Consider the following 20079-nt stretch of genomic DNA (forward strand, 5'->3'; position numbering starts at 1 on the left):
GGGAAGGGGGGTTGTATGGAGCGTGGTGGATGTATAGTCATAACAACATTCCTTTCCCAAAGAGTCACGGACAATTTGCTCCTGCAGCTGTATGGGAGTGACTGGAAGACATCTCTAGTTGGGATAGTATCTAATTGGACTGAGTTATGGACACGTGTGAGGCAGGATCTTGAACTTTCAACTGGATGGGGAAAACCTGGAAGCTCTCAAATTCGGGTTTTCCCCGATGTGCCAATATGATATCTCTAATAAAATGTAGCTTTGAGGAACCTCAAGCCATGGAGTTATTTTTCATTAGGAGTGTTACTTGGAACACTGACAGATACATGTGTACTGCAGACAGGCAGCATTTGGATCTAAAACAGGCAAGATATAACCTTCTTAATGCCTCTAACTAAGCCTAGAAGAAGTTTGATTTCTGTATGGAATAGCTAATGGACATGGCAGGAATGCTCAAGCCAGACTTGAAGCATAAACATGCCACTTCACATTTTCATAATTCACATGTCTCCAAACCCCCAAAATGAGTAAATGGATCACAAGGTGTTTTTCTGATTGATGGTTAGCAAGCTTATGGATTTTAGGGTTTTATGCCATCTAATTATTTTCTTGGTATTATGGGCAAAACATTAAAATAATAACAGGGTGGATATAGGTTGTGATTAAAAGGCCTAAGATAGGAGCCCAGGATTTTGTTTTTGCTTTTTTTGCTTGTGCAACTGATTTTTCCTCCAAAGGCCATGCCATGTAATTGAGTACTTTCAATTTTTTTTTGTTGCAATTTGAGGCATACAGACTGAGAACAGGGTATTTTCTTAAGGAATGCACATTCTAAACACCTTGTGAGTGCCTCAAATCCATTGTAGGGTCATGGATCCTAACCTTCGATGCTTTCAAGGAGTATGTTTTTCTTTTAAAAATGTAAATTTATTGGCATTATTAATTCTGTCAAGTCTGTCTGTCAAGCTCCATACACATTTCTAGGATGCAAGACAAAAATAATAATAAAAATGAAGGCCTACTAAGTACTGGAAAGGCCAAACTGGCTAACTGTCAGCACCTCTCCATTAGATAATTAGGAAAGAAAGACCACGAGACTTCATGTGTGGAAATCAAGTGTACTTTTACTAATTATAAATGATTAAAGGCATAGCGAAGCGAAATCTGGATATTTAGGCGCGAAAGCGATTGATATATAGAATAGCCCATTCCCCTCCCCTTGGCATCACAGTTACAGTCCAATCATAATTCTCCCAAGTGTCAGGTGAGAGATAACTTCAAAAGGCATCACGAAGATGTAATGTCGGTGCCGTTAGTCCTGGCGGGAAACTCCCACGCATGCGTACTCCGGTCAGCAGCTGAACTCCAGAACCTTCCTCCAGCACAATGAGTAACCCCCTCCCAAATACCATGCCCTGCCTCCCCGTTTCATGGCAGCCGAAGCAACAGCAAAGCAGAGGCTGACACGTAACAAGGAAGACCAAATGAAGGATACCAAAGAGATATGGCAAGGCAAAATATTATATGGCCAGTATGTTAAAAAAAAAAAAAATGCAAACGAACAGCTAAAAACCAAACCTAATAACGGCCAAAAGCAGGAAAACTGAAGAAAGACAGAGGGTCTACTTCTATCTGCACACGACCAAATCTTAAGAACAAATCAGTGGTGGGTTTCAATTTATTTTACTACCAGTTTGCTCATGCATGCTTGCTTGCGCGCATGCGCAGAAGCATCCGGATGGGTGGGTGGAGCCTCCCGCCACTGCCACTACCGGTTCACCTGATCTGGGGCGAACAAGCAGAAATCCACCTCTGGAACAAATGCATATAAAGCCAGAATTCAGAAGATAGCAACACTAGGAAATACTGTCTCCACAAAGTAGTTGAAAAAACAGTGACCCACCTAGGTAGATTCTGCAAGAAGATCACACAGACTGATCACAAATGATGGCATGACGAAGTAGCAAAAACGATGCATTGGAAGATCTACAAGAAGTACCATTTCCTTGCAAACAAGAAAAGGCGGGCCCACAAAGTAGACTAAGTAATAGAAAATGAAGAAGCTAAAGGATTCTGAGACTTTAGAATTCAAACAGACAAGCACCACATAACAATTGTCAATAAGAAAGACAAAAAGTTTGGGTAATAGACATGTAAGTTCCTGAAGATAGAAGAATAAAAGTTGGAATCACAAAATATAAGGGTCTGCAAATAGAAATAGAAAGCTGTAGCGAAAGAGAATGCCAATAGTGAAAATCATCTTGGATGCAATCACAAAACAAGTGGAGCACCACTTGAATACCATTGGCACTGAAAAAATCCTCATCGATCAATTGCAAAAGGGAATTACTTGGAACAGCTTCAATCCTGTGACAATACCTTTAACACCATTACATTTGCCTCTCCAGGTCCTTGGGAAGGACTGGACAGGTAGATAAAAATGCCACATCCAATCTAAACATCTAGCTGACTCTTTATCACCGAAATGGTGACTAAACAGAAGATGAATACCAAATTAATCTGTTGATTGCTTGATGACTTTCAAAAAGAGAATTGTGTCTAAAGAAAAAGCAATTAGATCAAAAACAGTGATTTTCTTTAGCATGGTAGGAAAATATTTTCTGAAAAACTGCTTAAATGAATAAAGATTGACATTTCTGCTTTTATAAAATTGCCCCTATATTCATAGGAGGACATAACAGCAGCTGAGGAGCTTTTTTTTTTCCTAGTTAGGAATTCTTAAAGCAAATCATATGGAAAATAGAAGATGCCAGAGTAAAAACAATGCTTTTTTCAATGATTGAATATTTTCATGCTTTTCCACAATTTGCCATTTTGCCATTTTAATGGATTTGTATGCCGCCCAAACCCGAAGGACTCCGGGCGGTTTACATAAAAGCAATTAAAATATTAAAAAGATTAAAAACACAAAAACAATACAATTTAAAACAGAAAAATGCAACATGCACTCAGTTATAATGGGGCTGAAGTTCAGTCAAGCTCAACACCCCCAGGCCTGCCGGAACAGCCAGGTCTTAACAGACTTGCGGAAGGCCAGGAGAGTGGGGAGGGTCCGGATCTCAGGGGGTAGCTCATTCCAAAGGGCCAGGGCAGCAACAGAGAAGGCTCTCCCCTGGGGAGCCGCCAGACGGCATTGTGTGGCTGACGGTACCTGGAGAAAGCCCGCCCTGTGCAATCTTATTGGGCGCTGGGAGGTATGTTGCAGGAGGTGGTCGCGGAGATATCCAGGTCCTAGGCCATGTAGGGCTTTATAGGTAATAACCAGCACCTTGAAGCGTGTCCGGAGACCGATGGGAAGCCAGTGCAGCTCACGGAGGATAGGTGTAACATGGGTGTACCTAGGTACACCCAGTATCACTCACGCGGCTGCATTCTGGACCAGTTGTAGTTTCCGAACACTCTTCAGGGGCAGCCCCATGTAGAGCGCGTTATGGTAGTCGAGCCTTGAGGTGACGAGGGCATGAGTGATCATTTGGAGTGCCTCCCGGTCCAGGTAGGGCCGCAACTGGTGCACCAGGCGAACCTGTGCAAAAGCTCCCCTGGTCACAGCTGACAGGTGATGTTCTAATGTCAGCTGTGGATCCAGGAGAACACCCAAGTTGCGGGCCCTCTCTGAGGGGTATAAGATTTCACTCCCCAGGATTAAAGTAGGAATATCTCAACTATTTTGGGAGGGCAACATCCAAAGCCACTCAGTCTTGTCAGAGTTGAACGCAAGCTTGTTCATTCCCATCCAGACCCTGACAGCTTCCAGGCACTGGCACATTACTTCCACCACTTCACTGAGTTGGCACGGGACGGACAGATACAGCTGGGTATCGTCCGCATACTAGTGGTATTTGATCCCGTAACTACGGATGATCTCACCCAGCGGCTTCATGTAGATGTTAAATAGGAGGGGGGACAGGACCGAACCCTGCGGCACCCCATATTTAAGGGGCCTGGGGTCGACCTCTGTCCTCCGACCAACACCAACTGCGACCTGCCAGAGAAGTAGGAGAAGAACCACCGCAAAACGGTGCCTCCTACTCCCACCTCTTCTAGCCGTCGCAGAAGGATACCATGGTCGATGGTATCGAAGGCCGCTGAGAGGTCAAGAATTACCAGGATAGAGGAATGCCCTCTATCCCTGGCTCGCCAGAGATCATCAGTCAGTGCAACCAAAGCGGTTTCGGTGCAGTAATCAGGCCTGAAACGAAACTGAAAGGGATCTAGATAATCTGCTTCATCCAAGGTCCACTGGAGTTGAGAAGCCACCACTTTCTCAACAACCTTCCCTAAAAATGGGAGGTTGGAGACTGGACGGTAGTTTTTAAGGATGGCCGGATCCAGAGCAGGCTTCTTGAGGAGGGGTCTCACCACCGCCTCCTTAAGAGGCTGTGGGAAGGACCCCTCTCAAAGCGAGGTGTTTATAATCCTCTGGATCCAGGCCCCAGTCACCTCTCTGCTGGTCAAAACCAACCAGGAGGGACAAGAGTCCAGTAGACAGGTGGCGGTACTCATCGATCCACTTCCTCAGGAGTGGCAAGCTGGAACTCACTCCACAAAGTGGCCTTCGATACTCTACCCTCCTCCATCATGGGAAAAAAGTATCCTAAAACATCAATAAAAATTTATGTGGGAAATTAATCCTTTGCCTCAATTCTAATTTATCTCTGAATTCCATGCACAAATATATCATAGTCTATTTTCTATTGATCACTGTGATGTAAAACAACTTAATTCACAGAATAGTGTGGATCAGGGTCCTCAAACATTTTGAACTGGGGGCCACTTCACAATCAGACCATTTTGGGGGGATTTCTGGGTGGATATGGCTAGTTGGTCATGTCACTGGCTGGGTGTGAGAGGTGGGTTGCTACCGGTTTGCACTGGTTCGGGCGAACTGGTAATGGAAATTTTGACTGGGTCGCCGAATCAGTAGAGACGGCAGGCTTGCCATGACCCCAAACCAGTTCCCTGGTTGCTATGGCATGTTTTTTTGACTTTTTAAATGTCCTGCATATGCACAGACCTATTTATGCCAGGCACGCATGCTCGCTTACCTCGCTTGTGCAAATCGCACAATGCACACCGAATTGACAGTAATGCCAGCAGAAACCCACCCCTGGTGTCATGACTGGGTGAGTATAGCTAGGTGGTCATGTGAGTAGATGTCATGGCTAGGTGGGTGTGGCCGATTTAGCCATCCATTTGGCCAATTTAGCATCCTATTAAATAATACATACAAATTAAACTTTAATTTGTTTTGTACCTGGGGTGTTTTATTTGCTTTTGTTTGACTTTTCTTTTTACTAGATCATTTTTAAGTTGTTTGCAAGTCTAGTGGTGCACTTCAGAAAATTTTTCTCACCTCCAAGGAAGTTACAATCAACATCTCTCTCTTTCTCCCTCTTTCTCCCTACCATCCCCCTCTCTCTCAAAAGAAAAGTGTGCTAGAAGAGCAAATGGGGGTGGGGAAGAGAAACTTTGTTGAATTCCATTCCATTCACATTACAACGGTTACAGTCCACTTTTGGAATCTCGTTGGCCGCCCCAAAGCTTCCTCTGCATGTGCCGAATGCACGCAACTGGCTCAGGCAAGGGCTCCGTACATCTGATAGGCAGAATCGGACTGGGCAGGCATCACTTGGAGTGGCTATGATGAGGAAGCCCCAAGATGGGGACTCAGCAGTACTGATCTGCTAGTCAGCCAGCTCTTTCGTCTCCCTCTCCAGTGGCGGAGAAGGCTTTCCTTCATCATGAGTGGGCAGCTGAGCGGGAGAAGGACGGTCAGCCAAGCAATGATGGGGGAGAATGCAGTAATTGTTGCAGCGCCCACTCCCTAGCTTGCTCGCATCTTGCCAGTCCCACTTTTCCAACAGGCGCATGAAATGCGCCTTCCCGGAATTGGGTCTGGGGAAATGCCACACTGTACCCCATTTCCTGCAAGGCCTTTGGTCAAAGAGCCCCTTTTGTGCACTCACTGCTGCTGTCGGGTGCACGAGGGGAACATGCTACATATGCAGGTCAAGGGCTAGACCCCTGAGGGGGCCAAGGAGATGACCAGTGGTGACCTGATCTCCAACTGCAAGCCAAAAGAGATGGGACATAGTAGACAGCAGCCACCTCATATCTTCCTCACCTTTCCCTCGCCTGCAGTGGGCAGGCAGAGGCACAAGGGAGATGAATGTGGTCCCATGGGTTGGATGCATTGGGCAACCATCTGCCCTGTCCCAATCACATGACATGGAGCATGCATGTCAGGTGATCTGCATCACATGACTCACCTGCCCCCCTGCCTACTGCTGATGCAAGTGCTGCCGCCGCCGCCATGCCTGTTTCTTGGAGGGCCAGCTGCGGAGTCCCTGCTGTCAGACAGGGACCTTGCAATCCCTGGCCATCCCCCATGCTCTCTGGCAGTTGCAGCAACTCTTCACCAGGCCCCCATCAGCCTGGAAAATCCAGCTATGTGAGGAATTGCTGGGAGGGGTGGGGACAGGGCTTAATCTTACAACTGTGCAGGCCGGGCACATTGTGTTGGTGGACTGTAGTTTGAGGACCCCTGCTGTGGATAATGCACAGCAAAGCTACTTTGCTTGGAGAATTATACTAAAAAAGTAATACAGATGTAACTAGTAAAAAGTCAGCTGATTCTGTCCTTGAATAGAAAAAAATGCCATGGTTTAAAGGAATTGTAATAGTATTAAAATTTAGGTATAATTCCAATAAAGTAAATTCAAAAACCAAGGGATCTTACATCTCTTTTGCTATTGAGATTCAAACAACTTTCATGTATCTATGTTCATTACCACCAAACTTTGCACTCTGATACAATATCCAATACTTGCATTTTTATGCAGCAGTTGAAGTTTATGGTGGCTATAGCTGCATTCTTTCCATGTGTGTGTGTGTGTGTGTGTGTATCCATCCATCCATATCTAATATTTATACTTGGGTGTATGTATGTGTGTGTGTGTGTATATATATATAGCAATAGCAATAGCAGATTTTTATATACCGCTTCATAGGGCTTTCAGCCCTCTCTAAGCGGTTTACAGAGTCAGCATATTGCCCCCAACAACACTCCGGGTCCTCATTTTACCCACCTCGGAAGGATGGAAGGCTGAGTCAACCCTGAGCCGGTGAGATTTGAACCGCTGAACTGCTGATCTAGCAGTCAGCTGAAGTGGCCTGCAGTACTGCACTCTACCCACTGCGCCACCTCTACCCCTGCACACACACACACATCACACACACACACACACACACACACACACATATATATAAAGGTGAGGAGATATATATATATGTTATATTTATGCTGATAAATAAATAAAGGGAGACTAGTATAGATCTATTTCAAGCTATTTAGCTCTCATCAGCTAGCCTTACCCATGTTGGGAATCAAACCTGTGCTCTATTGCCTCTTAGGCAGATGTGTTAACCATTGAGCTACAGAGCTCGACTCCTTATCAATATGATTTTTACAACCCCCGGTATGCCCAAATATGGGAGGAAGATCACTACTTCCATTCTCTGTCCTTCGGCTCATCACAAGAGACCATCCAGGCAGAAACCTAATCTAATAGATACCTTTCACCCTGGCTTGGCTGATAACGGATCAGAGCCTGTGGCCTAATGGCTAAGACGTCTGCCTAATATAGCCCACGTGAACGCGCGCAGCACACATATGTCTATCTACCGCCTGTGACGCTCTATCTACTGCCTGTGACGCTCCAGCTGCTCGGTGGCATACCGGTCCTGTCCCACCACTGATGTATACATGCTTTCAAATAAGATTTACCAAATGTATGTTCTGAAGTTCTCCATTCAGCTTAGTAGTTTTCTATAGAATATGCTCCCTTTATCCTTAACATGGGTTCCTATTGGAGAAAAAAAATTTTTTTTTCTGTTGTCAGCCATTAAGGGTCTGGAAAAGATTTGGGCTAAACACAAAGAAAGCTGTCTTCTCATACATTTTTGAAGCATGTACCTATCCTATTTGTTCCTATCTTTTTGAAGGTCTATAATGCTGGGCCAAGTACCCTTCCTGGATCTTTTGTTGACATTTCAGTTCCCAATCGTCTCTCAGCTACTGGAGCTGATATGTTTCATATTCAACATATGATGGTAAGCTAATGTGCAGCCTTTTTTAAGCTTTACTGGTATGTTTATAGTAACATGTACAGTAACATGTGCATGTCCACAGACTTGCATTTCAAGATGAAAGTATGACCTAATGCAGTGCTAACTTATGACATTAAAATGTTCATGGGTGAAAATCTGAAATATGAAGAAGGGAGGAAACTATTCACTTTAATTATGAGCAAGTTCAAATCCATTGCACTCCAGCCTAAATAGAAACAAAACAGATGACCCAAGCCAATCCCTCCTCCCTCCATAGCTCAGAAGATATATCAAAGTAAAGAAAGACCAAAGCAGATAACAGGTCATAAAAATACCAAAGCCCCCTCCTTCTGCCAGAATGGAAGCCTCCTGATAGGGATCTATGGGGTAGATAGTAGTAACTTTGGTGCCTGTTGTAAGACAAAGAGGGAAATCTTTTGGTACCCAGGAGCCATATTTTTTTCCTTGAGGAAAAAATGGGCAAAGTGAGCTTAATTGTAACTTGCACTGATCAGAACAAGTTTCTCTAAGTTTTATTTTATTAACTAATTCAAAATATTTCAGCCTATTGTAGTCCTGGATGGGGTACAACAACATCAAAACAAGTAAATAAAAATAATGCATGAATAGTAAAAGTCATCAACAAACAACATATGGTTTTATTTGTTAATTTTTGTATTTTATAAAAATGTGTCAAGTTTATAGTAGGATTTGAGAAATTCAATTTTTATGTTCCATGTCCTAAAATGGTGGGGAAATGGGACATTTTGGTATTTATGATCAAGGGATTCTGGACATTGCAATACATAGTACAAGGTCTATGTTACCTTGGGAGCAGAAACAACAGTGCAGTATTGTTTACAAAATTATTTTAGGAACTTTCTTTTAGTCTGACTCAGACAATTTTGGTAATTCTGTTCAATCAGTAAAACAATGAGATTCATTTTGTCCTGGACTTAATTCATGTGTGGTGGATTTCATTCAGTCTAATCAACTTGCATCTTATAACAGCTGTTTGGAGGAATCTTCTGAGAAGCTACACTTAATATCAATATCATCTGGCATCCTTAACAGTACATAAATTAGCCTCCTTTGTCATCCAAGAAAGGCCAAATGTAAGCACTGTCTTGAATTTCAGCTGTTGAGCACTTGAGCATAGGAATGTTACATATAAACTCTGTCTTTGGATGCCTTGTAAGATTGTGTTAAACACTAGGTTTGAAACTATTGCTATGTTCTAAAATAAAATAAATCATATATATACTAGATGGCATCTGAACTTCCTCTTTTCCAATTTCGAAAGCCTTTATTGTTTTTACCTAATAAGGTTAATAATGTCCATTCTGGTTGCTGAAACAGTCCAAATATATTTGCTGCCATGTAAAATACAGCCTTTTCATCCAAGTGGCTCTTAAAGGAGTATAAAAATCTATATAGGATGATTCATCTCTTCCTTGGTTCTAAATGTGTTAGAGGTGTGACTGATGGTATTAGTGATTGATGAAACATATTGAATTACAGTTTGAAAACTGAACAATCAGAATAAGTGCAGACATAGCATTATTTATAACAAACCATCCTACCCTGATTCCTTCTACATAGGTAAGGATTACAACTCCAAAATTCACAAGTATGTGAATTGGGGGTGAGGGGAGATTCTTCCCATGGTATGTCTTGCTTTGAGAGTTCTTTCCTTGCAATCTCACTGTTTGAGATTTCTACAATGATGTGGGCTGAGCCATAGTAAATAGCAATAATATTGTTGAAATATAATTATCACTCCATTTCATGCAAACCTTATAGGTTTTATCAGCAACTACAGCAGATGAATAATAAGATATATATCAAAATGTCCAAAAAAAGGTGTACAAAGTTACAGGGTGTGCTTTGTGATCTTTCTTTAGGTTGCTCAGGATAAAGGAAACTGCTCTTTTCATAATAACTCAACACCATGTGTCATTCCTCAGGAAAAGGAGAATATTTTTCACACAATATTTGCCTTTTTTACCAAGTCTGGCAGGAAAGTACTGGTAAGAAACCTTTATAACGAAATAGTTTGAAAGCCCACATCTTCCTTCTAAAATACAATATATGTATATAATTTCCACTGCTGCTAAACAAAGCTGTGCTCCTTGAGTACATGGGACAATTTTAAGCTAGCAAAAGATAATTTAGATTAATATATTTCCCCCCAAATGTGTGCATGAAATATTCCAGAAGATATTTATTGCAAATGGAAAAATATATCTACCAAAATAATAATCAGTTGTGTAAAAAACTTAAAATGTATAAATGTATATAAGTAATAAGGAGAAGAAGACAGCAGAGGATGAGATGGCTAGGTAGTATTATTAATACAATGAACATGAATTTTGGCAAATTCATGCTTTTTCAATTAAAGTCTTAATTTTAGATTGTAGCAAGCAATTCCAGCTCTCTAAGGTAGACTAAATCAGGAAACCAATTTTATAACAAGACTAAAACTGCAATTTATTTTAAAGTAACAGAATCCTGTAAATTGACTGTGCTTTTGGGTCCCTCCCTCTTATACCAGTTGAGTCAGGGGAGTCAGCCTGAAAAAAAAGTTATTATCTCTGTTCCCAGGGCTTTTAAGGAATGCTTCTTTTCATTTAGGTAACAGTGATCTGAGAGAGATTTGAATTTGGTATGAAGCATCCAGAAATTGTATTGTTAATAGAATGTATGTTGCATTACATCTGTGAATCTCATATTAAAAGTCTGAGAAAAGCTTTTAAAATTCCTTTATAACTGTGAACAGGTTCCAAGCTGAATTCTTAAAGAGGTTGTCAAAAAACCTGTCCATTTTGATACAGTGCAAGTTAATCTATATAAAGGCAAGTGGAAGTTGTCTGATGCTGATTTAGATCTTAGATCAATTTAGGCCTGAAAAGAAGCAGTCTCCAGGGGTTTCAGTAGGAGTCTTTGTCCAAAACTTTTTCCATGCAAAGCCTGTTGTGTTTCTCTAACCTCCAATCTAAAGTATAAAATCCTACATGGATAAACATACAGTTCCTAGGATAAAATTTTAGGGTGAGCAAGTGGCCAGTTTTAAGTTTCTGGGTGTTATCATAAAAGAGGACCCCGCATGCTCACTCTGGTCAAAAGGGCCCAGCAGAGATTATACTACCTGAGACATCTCAGGAAAAATAGCTGAATGAAATACTGCTGGTGACTTTCTACAGCTGCACCATAACTTTAACTTACTGCACTTGTGTATTGTTTGCCAATTGCACAGTGGCAGATAAGACAGTGCTCTACAGGGTTAACATCATTGCCAAGAGGGTCATAGGTTGCCCTTTCCCCTCTTTCAAAGAGCTTTATAACTCCCACTGCCTTAAGAAAGTTCAAAACATTCTTAAAGAGCCATCTCTCCTGGGCACCCTTTTTTTTAAACTATTACCATCTGGCAAATAGTACAGGATAATAAAAACAAGAGCAAATAGGCTGAAAAACAGCTTCTCTCCCTGAGCAGTAACTATATTGAATTCTACTATATAGTGCAATATTAAGGCAATATTGTGGGTTTTCAATTCAATTGTATAGAATGTGAAGGATGTGTATTTGTGGTTTTTTTTAGTTATTGTCATTGTACGAAGTGCAATGACAATAAAGTAAACTAGCTAGTGTTGCATGTAGTGACTGTCTGGGGCAGTGCATACCCATCCAGAACTAAAGTCCTGGACCCCAAAGCCTTTTTAATTAGATATGTTCTTTATTGTTTTCTTTTTTTTCTGATAATGAATTGTTGTGCCAAACTATTTTTCTTCTTCTACTGTGAAAGCTAGTCACAGAATGTAGTAACAGTATTTGAATTCAGGATATGCAGGAAAATCTGCATCATATTAAGGAATAAGAAGAAGAAACATGTTTTATGAAAATTCATCCAGTGACGTTCTCTACAACAAGGGTATCAAACTCAAGACCCGTGGGCCAGATCAAGCCCACAATGAGGTCAGAACCAGCCTGCACGGCCATCTTGGAAACTGTAAGGAGCCGACCCATGTTGCTTTGGCCCACCCACGCCATCCTGGTGGCATGCATGCACACAGGAAGAGCTGGGCACACACAGGCCCAGTTCTCCACTGTCACATTAGTGTTTATTAGTGTTTATTATAATTTATAGGCCGCCCTTTTCCCTGAGGGGACTCAGGGCGGCTTACAAAACACGGGGAGGGGGGTACAAAGACAAAAAAACATACCGTAAGACAATACATAATATTAAAAATAGAGCACAACATTCATTCATGCAGGGCAACAAAAGTAGTCTGTGGGGCTATGGTAAAACTTGGAGATTTTTTTTTTTGAGAGAAGTTGGAAGGTCTGAACTATTTTTTTATAGTAGTCCCACAGACTACTTTTGTTGCCCTCCATGTGACGGCAGTGAACACAGCTGGAAAGCAGGTTAGAAAGGGATGTGGCTGCTCTTGGAAGGGTGAGGGTTTGGCATAACCGACACCCCACATCACCTAACCTGAGTGCCCTGCAGGCAGGTTATCAATTGCGGCAGCGAGCAAGGAGAATTGGGCTGGAAGCCACATGAGGTGCTGGATGGGGTTTCTGGAGCCACCGCTGCAAGGCCAGGCATTTGGGAGGATGTTGATGGCCTGGCTGCAGGGCCCTCAGGTAAGCCAGTGCACGGGGCAGCTCCTCACTCTCTGCTTTGTTTCATCTTCCACTACCCCCACTGCCTCGTTTTGTCTTCCACCTCCCACCGCTTTGCTGAGAGTATAGCTGGTGCCGCCACCATGAGGTGGGGTGAGAGAGTGAGAGAACTATCTGATCAAACCACTGTGTATGTGTGTGTGTGTGAAAGAGAGAGAGAGCCCAACACCACCAGCCCTGCTATAACTCTCTGAGGTTGGATCGTCTCTCTCTCTCTCTGTCTCTCTCTCTCTCTCTCTCTCTCCCTCCCTCCCTCCCTCCCTCTCTCTTTCACACACAAAAGTTGGATTGGATCACTCTATATATCTCATTGTGGTGGCAGTGGCAGTGTCCAGCCAGCAGGGTGCTTCTCACTCAGCTGTTTTCACCCAGAATTTACTTTGACAGAGGTGGGATTTGGAGGATGGTCAATCCCCATCCCCCCACCAGGCTGGTCTGGTCTGGTAGGGGGATTGCCTCCCGCCTTTTCCACTGTGCCACAAATGGTGATTGACCATACCCCAAGTCCCGCAGCTGTCAAAGACGCTGCACTGCAATAGATAAATGAAAAGTGCAGCTTTGTCTGAATTGGAAGGGGAACGGGGAGAAGAAGAGGGAAAGCGGCCGAGTGAGAAGCACCCCACTGGCCAGACACTGAAGCATCGCCATTGCTGACATAGACACAGACACAGAAACAGACACACACACGATCCAACCTCTGTTTGTGTGCATCTGTGAGAGGAGGAGGGAGGGAGAGGGGACAGAGGGGGCAAGAGAGTGATGTTTGTGTGTGTCTGTGCGTAAGAGAGAGATAGAGAGAGCAGGAGAGTGTGTGAAAGAGAGAGCAAGAGCAATCTGATTCAACCTCTGCTTGTGTGTGTGAGAGAGAGAGGGAGAAAGAGAGCCAGAGCAATCCGATCCAACCTCTATTTGTGTGTGTGTGTGAGAGAGGGGGGGATCTCTGATCTAACCTTGGAGAATTATACCAGAGCTGGCAGCCATGCACTTCACCACCTATGTGAGTGATGTCAAGCCCGCCATGCCCCCAGGCCACACCCAGTCAGCCACACCCACTTCAGCCCCTGGAGGACAACCACAACACTGATCTGGCTCTCAATGAAATTGAGTTTGACATCCCTGCTCTATAAAGTACATACAAGAATGTGTTTCGTTAGGAGAAAACCATACATAATAATGCAAATTTGTACTTAGAAATGATGTTAGAAAAGTTAGACATGATGGTGAAACATGATGGAATAAACCAAAAGTAGGGAAAATAAGAATGTAATCAATCCTGATAGATTTGCTTGTATAGATAGCTGAACAAGGTTTATTGATTATCATTCTTTTCTCCCTTAATTTTATTTACTTGTTATCCTTTAGGATTGTGAAAGACCAGGCAGGTCCTGCTTAATCATACGGTGTAATTTAAGTTCACTAGCAAAAGCTGAATCCTGTAGCATAGATGTGCAAATGCTTTTGAATACAGAGATACTAAAGAAGGTGAGCATTATTTCTTACACTATAATATTGAATTTTCTCTAAATAATTCACCTTGGAGTTGGATTTAAACTTGGATTACTGCTTTATCCTATCAGAAGGTTAGGGTTTGTTGTTTTTTTATCAGTCAGAAGTGGGGGGGGGGAATGAATCAGAAAAGATGCAAACCATTATGTTTTGTTTCAAGATGCTCTTTAGTTTTAAAACAAGTGAGCAAACCAAATAATCCCCAAATTTAGATTTTCAGTATAACTCCATCAATGAAGGTGATAGATTGAAATGTAAGTACCGTGTTTCCCTGAAAATAAGGCAGGGTCTTATTTTCTTTTGACCCCCAAAATATGGCTTGGGCCTTATTATCAGGGGAAGGCTTATTGTTTTATGGTTGCTGGGTGGCTGCTCTTTTGCGAGTGAGCTCCCGAAGAGCCGGGCATGGCTGTGTTGTGCTGTCACAGCAGCGCAACACAGCAGCCATGAGGTGACCATGCCGTGGGAGCCCTAGGTCATTGAATGGTGCTGTGCCTGGCTGGAAAGGGAGTTTGCGGGCGGCTGCTCGTGAGCATGGTCACCTCATGGCTGCTGTGTTGCACTGCTGCGACAGCGCAACACAGCTGTTTGCCCCTGAGGCTGTGCCCGGCTCTTCGGGCGCCCGCTCGCAAGAGAGCTGTCAGGCCTGCATTTATATTCCTTTTAGAATTTTGGCCTGCCACACTTTCTCTTATTTCATTATGCTGGTTCTTTAAGTATAGTCAATGAGAGGGGGGAATAGAAGGAGTAGGATTTTGGAATGTATTGTTTTTCATTCTTTACTAGAAGCAAGGTCATCCTTTGTCTCCACACCAGTACACCTGACCGGAAGAAGCTGGACATGGACGCCAGCATGGAAGAAGGAGATTGGACTATGTGATGGACTGTGGGTGTGGGGACAAGATCATGAACTTTTAACCAGGGGGGGATGCTGATGTAATTTCCAGAGGTGGAATCTCCACAGCACTATGCCAATATGCCTGCTTTATTAAATTGGAACTTTAAGCATAGTTTTGCCTTCAACTCTAATTTAATTCTACATGGTATTTGGAACGATGACAAGAGCAGCCGCCCGGCAATCCCCCACCCCCAGTGCCATTCACTGATCTAGCAGTATCCAAAGATGCCAAGCAACACGAGCGCCTTTGCCCCCCCCCCCCCCCCGTTCCCATGGCTTGGCAGCTTTGGAATACTGCTAGGTCGGTGAGTGGTGCTCTGCATGGCCGGAGGAGGGGGGGTTGTCCAAGGGGCTTATTTTGGGGGGAGGGCATATATTTTTGCCCACCCGAAAAATATGGCATGGCCTTATTTTCAGGACATGTCATATTTTTGGGGAAACACGGTATGTAACATATGATATATAAAATGTAAGTGATAGGCTCAAAACTAATGCATATACTTTTAAATGCTGATAAAATTGAGTACAATGTTCAGAATTTTTTGATATTTTACTACTGTCAACAATGGATAGAATAAGAACTTAGCATACAATGCTAAGCTTGATTTGCGGTTCTTTCTTGTGGTCCTTGCTGAATGCTCAGTGTGTGCTGCATTGGAATGATATGATGTAATTTGTAAAAGTGTTAGGAATGTATTGTTGCCTAACACCAGCTGTTTTCATTAAATTAGTTGAGCTGCTTAATTATATGAGCTGTGCCAATGTTCAGTTTTAAGTCACAGAGTAAAATAATTCTCTTGAACTTTGTTGCCCTGATATACATAAGAGGAGGAAATTATATTTCCATTTCTAAATTGTCAATTTTTTTCCTAAAATATGATGTATGACTCTAATCTTACTTCACCAGAAGACATTTATAATTTTAAAATACAGTAAGAATTACTTTAAAAGGAAACTGCTGGACCATTTGTGTTAAAGCTCTTTTCAAGAATGATTATAGTGGAAAATATATATATTTAGATGTTATTCTATGCAATGTTAGAATTTATTTTAATCATAAAATATTTAATATATAAGCACATTTTAATAATTATATACAAATATCTGGTTCTAATTACGATGCAGCAATAATTCAGCTTAAAATGTTCTCTGCTGGTGATATTTGGCAATATCTTACTTTCTTTTAAATGTGAGAATACTGTTTTTGAACATTCACATCTAACTTTATTTTTAAATGCCCATAATTAAGAGTCTTTGAAAACTGTGTGTTTGAAAATGTTCCTTAATTCTCCTTATTTTTCAATCTGTAGGACACCTCATCAGTGATTCAGTTTGTAACACGAGCAAAGGTGAGAGTGGACCCAAGCAAACGGGCAATTGAAGTACCTAATGTGAATTCTGAATATGCAACAGTAAGTGGAAGAATCTGAAGAAGAATTGTTAGTCTTGCATGGAATGCATTAAATGATCCAGCATTTAGCAAGGGATTTGTGGTCAGGCCAAAGAAACAGGAGTATGCTTTTCTTTAAATGTATTAGCATTGATATTACTGCCATAATCCTCTTGTGTTTTTCTTGCTGTAATAAGTCTAGAAGCAAATGATTGTCATCTGAATGTTTGCACACTAGTTCAGCTTCTTTTTTTTTTAAGACAGAGCAATGGATATTTATTATGCACATATCTGCATTAACAAGGTAAATTACACTGCTCACTCTAGGCTTCTTTATTCATTAGGTCTTTAGAAAATCTACCTAGCATCCAGGTAGCAGAGAAATACACAAACTATGTACTAACCCATGAGTTTGGACAAGGCTTTTGCTATGTTAAAAGAGAAGCCACCCATGAGGACAATCCTGAGATAGGGAGGAGACTTCAGAGGTTACATATTCCATGCAGACCACTTGAACTCACTTAGCCTCATCCCAAATGTTGTCACTCCAGGTTATGGGTCTCTGAGAGGATCACCTTAGTGTGAGAAGATGCACCTCTGATGTGGAACATTATTTTTTTCTGTTTATTTTTTTTTATTATAGAATAAAATGCAAAATATAACAGCAAATAAGAAGAAATGGGGGGGGGGCGGACAAAAGAGAAGTGAGGAGGGATGGAGGAAAAGAAAAAAAATGTTGACTTCCGACTCCCTCTGTTGCAGTAAAATGTCAGTTGGTCTTACCTGAACTGCCTGTTTCAAAGTTGGCATGGGAGTAGTCACACATGGGTATTAACACAGCCCTTTTGCCCTGGAGACTGAGGTAAATCTTGAGGCCACACCTCCATTCCTCCACTGACCTCCCAGATTAACCGATGGTTCTTAGCAGAGCACCTGGAAGGAAGGGACAGAGAAGCACACACACACATATCCTTCCTGCCTGGCCCTGCCTGACCACTGAACTAACTTAGGCCCCTGGCATGGTGTGCCCTAAAAATGGGGGGGGGGGAAGTGACTACTCCCACACCAACTTCGAAACATGCAGTTCAGGTAAAACCAACTGACAGTTTCCGAAGTGGGGCGTGGGAGGAGTCATACATGGGACATACCAAAGCTAGATGTCCTTGGGAGGGATCAATGGGCCTGAGCCCCTCGAGAGTCTAGGACTCCCTGAAGAACTCTCCTCCCAAAGGCCGCTTCCGCGGAGGCGTAAGCGTCTAGCCAGTAGTGCCTGATGAAAGGCGAGGGAGAGGACCAAGCGGCAGCCCTGCAAATCTCTTCTATGGGAGCCTGGGTGGCCCAGGCCGCTGAGGTGGCCACACATCTGGTGGAGTGCGCTGTGATGCCCTCTGGGACCTGAAGTTCCTGTGCCTCGTAGGCCTTCGAGATGGCCGCTCTGATTCACCTGCTAATGGTTGCCGGGGAAACCTTGGCTCCCCGTGTAGATTCCTGAATGGAGTCGAAGAGGGCCTCTGAATGTCTAAAGGGCGCTTCAGATAGATGCACAGGGCTCTTCTAACGTCCAGCCGGTGCCATGATCTTTATCTCTGGAGGGCTGCGGACCGAAGTCCAGCAGAACTATCTCTAATGCCCTGTGGAAGGGAGAGTTGACCTTGGGCATGAACGCGGGGTCCAGTCTGAGGACAACCAGGTTCTCCAGAAAGGTGCAGAGATCCGCTGTGCTGGAAAGAGCGTTAAGCTCAGATACTCTCCTGGCTGACGTAATGGCAACCAGGAAGACGACCTTAAGGGTCAGAAATTGTAGGGAAACCTCCCTCAAGGGTTTGAAAGGTGCCTCCATCAGGGACTGGAGAACCGTGGGCAGGTCCCAGGTCAGGAATCGATGGACCACTGGGGGTTTCAGATTCACTGCTCCCTTAAGGAAATGCCTTAGGACTGGGTGCTGTGACAAAGGCGGTGAATCCACCCCGTGGAGAGGGCAGAGACTTATCTCCTAAGGGTGCTGGGAGCCAGACCTTTCTCTAGACTTTCCTGTAGGAAGTCTAGAACCTGGGGTACGGAAGCCAAGGCTGGAACAATGTCCCTTGCTTGTCACCAATCCGCGAAAGCGACCCAGGAGCATTGTAGATGCGAGTGGTAGACTGCCTCCTGGACGCCTCGATGGTCTTAATGACCGTCGCAGAGAAATGGGCCCCCCTTAGTTGTTCCCGCCCAATCACCAGATGGTCAGCGGTCTCTGGAGCATCCGGGTCCGGATGCTCCAGAGACCACTGGTGCAGAGACACCTCCCCTGGGGGAATCCTCCGTGGGGAGCTGAGGACAGCTCCACCAAGTCTGCTAGCCAGGGATGACGTGGCCAGAAGGGAGCCACTAGGATCATCTCTGCTCTCTCTGACACTAACTTCCTCAGAGCCCCAAGAATGAGGGGAAGGGGAAGAAAGGCGTAGAGGAGACCGGGTGGCCATCTGCAACGAAGGGCATCCATGTCCATGACACCCCTGGACAAGAACTCGATACGAAGTTGGGCAGCTGGGCATTCGCTGGGGTTGCAAAGAGATTCACTGCTGGGCATCCGAACCTCTGTAGGAAGACGTTGGGATGGAGCTGCCACTCTCCGTTGTCGACTGTCTCCCTTCTGAGCCAATCTGCTTGCTGATTCTCTGTCCCAGAGATGTGTTCCGCTCTGATGGACTGAAGATTCTTCTCTGCCCAGTTCCCCAGCCGAAAGGCCTTGTCACGCAGGGCCTTGGAATGTGTGCCCCCTTCATGTGGGCCTTAGATGCCACGTTGTCTGTCAAGACCAGGACATGGTGGCCAGCCACAGTGCTCTTAAAGTGATGTAGGGCCAGATGGGTGTCCTGAGCTCCAACCAGTTTATGTTGTTGCACAGGTCTGTTGGAGTCCAGCGTCCCTGGGCTATCTGGGCCACCAGCCGAACAGTCTTGATCCATTGTGAGTACCTTCCTCACTGGTTCCTTGAAAAGGGACCCCTTGTCTAGTGCTGGGGTCAGCCACCAACAGAGTGAGAGCAGCATCTGGGGTGACACTCGAATTTTGAAGTTGGCATCGCTCCTCCCAGCTCTCTGGTATGGAAGCAGGAACCACTGAAGCTCCCTGGTGTATAGGTGAGCCCAAGGCATGATCCCTATACAAGAAACGAATTTCCCAAGGAGCCTGGAAAGAACTACAGGGATAGAGCGTAATTTGCGTATATCATGAACTAGTTGCACAATGCTGTCCTTACATTCTTGGGAAAGGAAGACTTCTCCAGACACCGAATCTATAATGGACCCTAGGTGTTGTATTTGTATTTGTATTTGTATTTATTAGTTTTGTATGCCGCCCACTCTCGGAAGACTCCGGGCAGCTTACAATAAAAAAGGGAAGGGGAATATATAAAACAATACAACAATTTAAAATTACAGCAACATTCATAACTTAAAGTGGGGCTGGATACTTCAACAGCCCCAGG

General features: G+C 43.7%; 1 protein-coding gene across 2 annotated transcripts in view; it reads left to right on the forward strand.

Moving 5' to 3' along the window:
* The window catches only part of ITGA9 (integrin subunit alpha 9), a 615138-nt gene that overhangs the window by 467857 nt on the left and 127202 nt on the right, over positions 1-20079 (forward strand). For both annotated transcript variants that reach the window (XM_032236787.1, XM_032236788.1), the window contains exons 23-26: positions 8026-8133; positions 10035-10160; positions 14176-14295; positions 16528-16629. In XM_032236787.1, the coding sequence (XP_032092678.1) occupies positions 8026-8133; positions 10035-10160; positions 14176-14295; positions 16528-16629 (456 nt within the window). The remainder of the gene's footprint in view (positions 1-8025; positions 8134-10034; positions 10161-14175; positions 14296-16527; positions 16630-20079) is intronic.

The sequence above is a fragment of the Thamnophis elegans genome, chromosome Z (genome assembly GCF_009769535.1).
Source record: "Thamnophis elegans isolate rThaEle1 chromosome Z, rThaEle1.pri, whole genome shotgun sequence".
In the NCBI taxonomy this organism is placed as follows: Eukaryota; Metazoa; Chordata; class Lepidosauria; order Squamata; family Colubridae; genus Thamnophis; species Thamnophis elegans.